General features: G+C 55.1%; 1 protein-coding gene across 5 annotated transcripts in view; it reads right to left on the bottom strand.

Moving 5' to 3' along the window:
- Positions 1-1,185: 1,185 nt before the first annotated feature.
- TECPR2 (tectonin beta-propeller repeat containing 2) overlaps positions 1,186-6,000 on the bottom strand; it is an 83,283-nt gene continuing 78,468 nt past the window's right edge. For all 5 annotated transcript variants that reach the window (XM_081293341.1, XM_081293345.1, XM_081293343.1 and 2 more), the window contains 3 exons: positions 4,049-4,190; positions 3,251-3,400; positions 1,186-2,960 (listed from right to left, as the gene is read on the bottom strand). In XM_081293341.1, the coding sequence (XP_081149467.1) occupies positions 2,806-2,960; positions 3,251-3,400; positions 4,049-4,190 (447 nt within the window). In that variant the 3' untranslated portion in view covers positions 1,186-2,805. The remainder of the gene's footprint in view (positions 2,961-3,250; positions 3,401-4,048; positions 4,191-6,000) is intronic.

Genomic DNA, 6,000 nt, shown 5'->3' with positions numbered 1-6,000 from the left:
TCACTGAGCCACATCTCCAGTCCTGTGCAGGATTTTTGATTTAGACTTTGCATTTTGAAGAAATCAAATCTGTACATGGACTTTCTTTCGTGGCCTTGTCATGATTTCTATTCAGAAGCCATTCAGAAGACAGAGACTTCCTCCATTTCTTTCTTCCACTTACTATTATTTTGCCAGAATTAAGCAGTGGCCAACATCAGCTGTGAACCCCCCTGCCCGCATCTGCGGCACCTCCATCTTGCATCTCCGAGGATCTGGACTGCATGGTGCTGTGGGCCCTTTGACAGCCTGTGCCATACTTGACATGCCAGCCTTCCTGGGGCTCTGGTCACCGCTCTGCAGTTCTCACCTATTTGTGAGGTGGCCTCAATCACCTGAGCTCCCTACACGAAGGTGAGCATGTTAACGGGATCCCGAGTCTCACAGGGCTAATAGAGGCTGCGAGGCTGTGAGCTCCTAGCAGCACACCTGGCCATCATGGGGCCGTGTGGGCACTTTGGTTATGTGGAGGAAACTTACTGAAAATGAGCTGTACCTGCAAATTTCTCTGAGGAGAAATTTCATGTTTGGTTTCCTGTTCTGGAGCATGAAACAAGTCTCCTTTTTTTTTTTTTTTTTTCCTTAAATATTTATTTTTTTAGTTGTAGTTGGACACAATACCTTTATTTTATTTTATTTATTTTTATGGGGTGCTGAGGATCGAATCCAGGGCCTTGCACGTGCTAGGCAAGTGTTCTACCACTGACCCACAACCCCAGCCTCTACAAGTCTCCTTTTAACTCAAGTTTTCTCTGATGTTTCTAAAGCCTGGCTGTTTCTTGACACCAGTCTGACATTTCTTGTTCAGGTGGCTTCCTGGAATCTTGGATGTGGTCTTTTTTCAGATGTTAGTTCCTAGTAGGGCAGGGTCACGGAAACCCCACAACCTGCCCCTGGCTCCAAGAGGGGAATCCCTGTGCCCCACCACACTTTAGGGCCATCCTTCCCAGGCCACCTTGGGTGCATCCTGCTCTGGAGCAGCCATCACAGTGACACCTCCTGGTGCACATTTCAACACCCACCAGGTCACGAGGCCAGGAGGCAGCACCCTCCTGCCAGTGAGGCTGGGCTGGGGCGCCTCCCAGCACATCCCTGGGAAATACCTAAGCGCACCTTCTCCCGGCTCAAGCATCAGACCTGACCAGGTTTGGAAAAAGTCTAGTTTATTGCACGATCTCAAAGCACAACTAAAATTAAAACCAGAAATAAAACTGTACAAAGCACAGAAGCTAAAATTAGTCTAAAAGTATCAATTAGACTTGGGTTTAATTGCACTAAGGTCCCACGGGCTTAGGAGGGCGCTGCCATCCGGGCGGAGCCGGCAAGGCACAACAGATGCAGAAGAGGAGCGGCCCACCTGGGGGTGCCTCCACAGTCACCAAACTCTTACAAAAGGGCTCTATAAAAGTGAAGTGGGTTTCAGCATCTCCTGCTGAGATTTGAAAAGCCTCCCTCTCCATGGCTGCCGGCGGGTCCTTCCCAAGGCCTGTGGGGGCTCCCCAGCCTGGGCAAGGTGGGGTAGAAGCAGCCAGCCGAGAGTCCAGCTGGGAGCTGCCAGGGGTGGGCTCAGGGTGGACACGTGGTGGAGCAGCCTCATCCTGAAACTCAGATGCCTGTGGACCACAAAGGCCACCAGGAGGAGGCCACAGCAACTCTCTACAGCAGGCACTGTATCACCTACCCGGGCACCAGGCCAGGCTGCCAGTCAAGGACATTCTGGGGATGGCCATTGCTCTGAAGCCCCAGCCAAGACAGGACAGGCTCAGGCTAACCCTCTGGAAGGAACAGAAGGCCCTCCCTTGTCTCCAGAAATACACTTCTCTTCTAAATTTGTAAGATTTGATTTCAAATGAGGTATCTTATGCAGGTTTGTAATATAACAAAAAAGGCAATAACTAGGAGATCTGTCCTCCGAGGACATATCTGGCTTTGTGACATCCACCAGCAGCATTTGACAGCACTCCAAGGACATTTCTAAGCTAGCTACCACAGCTCAGCTCCCCTGCGTCTGACCAGGGTACTCCTGGGCCAGGCCGCCTGAGACATAGCCTGACGCTCACTAGCTGGCCCCCAGCAGCCCTCACTGTCTGATGAGGCGCGTTTGCCACTGGCCATGCAGGCAGCAGTGAGGCGTGGTGTGCCCGTGTGTGTCTTCAGCCTGCACAGCCAGCGCCCTCTCCCCAACACGGACGGCCCCAAGTTCCTCCTGGAGCAGGCAGTGTGCAGTGGAACCTGCCTCTCAGGGAGGAAGTGGGGCCCTGTGAGGAAGAGGAAACCATCACCAGGCACGTCCAGAGGCTGGAGGGCACTGACCTGTAGCTGCGCTGAGCCCAGGACTACTCACGTGGACACAGTCCGGGTGCCCTGTTGCCTGTGCTGGCTACAGGTGTCCCTGGATCCTGGTTCAGACTTGCCCTGTTCCCCACGTTGTCTCCCATAAACAGGACCTGGAGTGTAGAGAATTTGACCTCAGCACAGGGAACTAGTGCATGCAATGGGGCCACAGCCATTGCACCTGCTTGGAGGTGACCTTGGCAAGAGGTCAGAGGTGCTGCTGCTACAGCAACAGCTCCGGGCACTCAGCTGAGGCGCTGGGTGCTGGAATGAGATGGAAATCAACATAGATGAAGGCAGGTGTGGGGCATCCACGAGAACAGACGTGTCTGGGCAGGGTTGATGAGGCATTGACAAGTGAGTGACTTGAAAATCAGCAGTGTCCACTGAAGAACCTTGGCATCCTCTCCTGAGTGGCTGCCCAGAGTTCCTTCAGATGACCTCCCATTCATCCTCCAGGTCCTCAGGGTGGGTGGTGGCCACCTGACTGTTCTTCTGGGTGCCATGTGAACGGCTGAATGTCTTAGTCAGCCGCTGGAGGAGGTAGCCCGGGGGGCCCACTGCCCACAGCTCATCGGACGCGGTCACTGCAAGACAAGAGGCAAGCAGAGACTGTTGTATCACAGGGCTGGGGTAAGGGCACAGGTGAGCTCAGGGACCTGGACAAGCCACTTCCCCAATTGTGCTTCATTCTCTCAACTTTAAAATGGGCGCACAGTACCCTGTGCTGGCCCAGAAGCCTGAGAGAGCCCACGTGTTCAGTCCCTCCTGAGTCGTCCCGCCCTCTGTCCTGGCTTTGGGAGTGCAGAGCCAGGTGGGAGCAGCCTCTTTGAGAGCCCCTCTGACATGACCCCGAGGATCCTGCCTGGGCACCTGCCTGTGAAACAGGTCGCATTTCCGGGAATTTTCTTCCAGTAGTCCCCAGCAGGGTTTTTGTCTGTGATGCCGTAGCGCCGGGCCAGGTCACCATCTGGACAGCGGGCCCACACGGTCCTTGTGCTCAGTGCCAGCTGGCAGGCCTGCAGCCCTGTGGGAAACCAGGCATCCTGCTCAGCACCTGAGCACGGGATGGGGCACCCCTCCCTGACCATGGCACTTTCCGGGTTCTGCCCTTGTCTACCAGTACTTCCTGCAGGACACAGTGCCCGCTCCACACTGGGCACCAAGGGAAAGGATGCCCACTGTGGGGCTAGCCAAGCCACGAACGCCTGAAGCCAAAGGTCAGAGGGTCTGGCTGTATGAAAGCTATCATGCTCCCAGAGCACCCGGAAGGCGGCCTGGTCTGCCAAGGAGGGAGTGCGTCTTTATTTCGGCGATGAGATTGAACTGTGGGTGCTCTAGCACTGAGTCGCATCCCCAGCCCTTATCATCTTTTATCCTGAGACAGAATCTTGCTAAATTGCTTAGACTGGTCTTGAACTTGCACTCCTCCTGCCTCAGCCTCCTGAGTAGATCACAGGCATGTGTTGTCATGCCTGGCTAATGGAGTATGGTGCAGATTCCTGTCTGTCACCTGCCCAATAGGACACCGGAGGCAAAACAGAACACTGAGTGGGGCAGCTGAGGCTGCCCTGCAGACAGCTGGGCAGCCCCACATGACAGCAGCCACAAACATGCCAGTTGACGACTATGGCCACGTGTGGGACACTGGGATGGTCTCATGGCTTCTTCCTACCAGGCACGTGCTCCCAGTCAGTCCCCACAGGCATCTCCTCGGTGATCCCGGTCCGGACATGCACGTTCCACCTGCTGTCGAGGGCCCACAGCATCTGGTCATTGGGACTGGAATGGATGCTGACCAAGGTGACCCCGGCTGGCTGGAAGCAGGAAGAGACTTTTCTCAGGGAAGGAGGGAGAAGGGTGACAAGAGAAAGATGGGAGGTGTGGGGAACTGAGGACACATGGATAATCACAGGCACGCGGCCTGATGTCAGGCTGGGCGGAGGTGAGCAAACCTCGGGAAGCAAGGTGGATGGGGACCGTGCTAGCCTGCTCTTGCAGCAGAGGCTCAAACCATCCTAGAATGCCAGAAGGACCTCCCTCTACAGCCTTCAGCTGGAGACAGAAGGGCAGAGGCCTTCAGGTTAGGGAGGGTGGAGCCATGTGAGAGGCACATGGTGGGGGGGTACTCTGGATGGCACCACCGGCAGCCCTGCTCATGGCAGCAGGCAGGAGGGGACCCCCGTCAGAGGCAGCTGGAGCCCTGGCAACCAGCAGAGTGGTTCCTCCTGCTCCAGCTGCCCTCTTGTCTCTGCCCTTGGCACACTGGAGTGAGGAGAGCCAGGCAGGAGCTGGATCCTGGGTGGATACGGGGACCCCTGCTCCTCAGGCAGCCTTGGCCCAAACCTTACATCTACTGGTCCACTTTTCATAGCACAGGAATACATCTCTTCGGTGGAGTATCCACCAGCCAGCCCCAGTATGACCCAGGGAGGCCAGCCTGGGTTGAACAAAGCCTCTGTGCTTGAGAGGGCAGAGCTCTGGAGGATCCAAGCCTCTGTCACTGGCAGTTCTGGTGAGCTGCCAAAGCTCTGAGGGACTGGCTATTCCCCACTGTTGATGCTTCCTTTCCTGGACTCTGTTGTCCCTGCTCTGCACTTCGCTCTCAGGGGCTGTTGTGAATATGGTTACACTACAAGCTACTGCCCGGCTCCATCCAGTGAGCTGTCATGACCCTGGTGGAGGGCTGGGGCTGGGGCTCAGGGGTAGAGCGCTCGCCTAGCACCCGTGAGACCCTGGGTTTCACCCTCAGCACCACATAAAAATAAATAAATAAAAGTATTGTGTCCATCTACAACTAAAAAAAAAATATTTAAAAAACAAAACAAAAAACACTGGTGGAGAGCTGGGGCTGGGGCTCAGTGGTAGCGCACTTGTCTGGCATGTGTGAGGCCCTGGGTTCGATTCTCAGCATATAATTAATTGCATATAAATAAGCAATTAATAAATAAATAAAGGTCTATCAACAGCTTAAAAAACTAAAAAAGCCCTGGTGGCTCCAGCTGCCAGACACTCTCAGGGCACCTCCAGGGCAGGGGCTCGCCTGCTCCTGTGCCCATCGAGGTGCACTCGTGCTCACCCTCTGGCTGCCCTCGTGGGGGTTCCCTGTTGAGTGAGTGAATGGGGGGGTACCAGGTCCCCTGCACCTCAGCTCCAGGGTTGGTTGGTCCCAACGGGGACCCAGGGGATTCAGACAGAATCTCAAGGCATGTCACCACTAGGAGCCTGTGTCAGCACTGGCCTTGCTTGCCTCTTCTTTCTCTGAATAACTCAGGTTTGGTGTCTCAGAGCCAGATGGGACTGAGGTTGCTGCATGGCTTGGCATCTTGCAGGCCACTCCTGACACACTCCCAGAACAGGAAGCTCACTGCCTCCTCTCCCACCCAGGTTGGCCTCTTATGATGAGCTCACACCAGTTCAGGTGGCTCCCTATCAGCCAGCTCCAGTATGTCACAGGGATGCCACCTCTTGGCTGAATGCCCATCAGCTCAGGTCACGTGTACACTATGACCATCCAAAAGAGTACGGAGGAAACAGATGTCCCTCGTAACAGTGGCACCAGCACAGGCTCCATGTGCAACCATGTCAAGGGGAGCTGAGGCTACTCCACGCGCTGTCTGGGTCTAC

Source organism: Spermophilus citellus, assembly GCF_964194105.1.
Source record: "Spermophilus citellus genome assembly, chromosome: 4".
NCBI classification, from domain to species: domain Eukaryota; kingdom Metazoa; phylum Chordata; class Mammalia; order Rodentia; family Sciuridae; genus Spermophilus; species Spermophilus citellus.
This window is presented reverse-complemented; position numbering and strand designations above follow the sequence as displayed.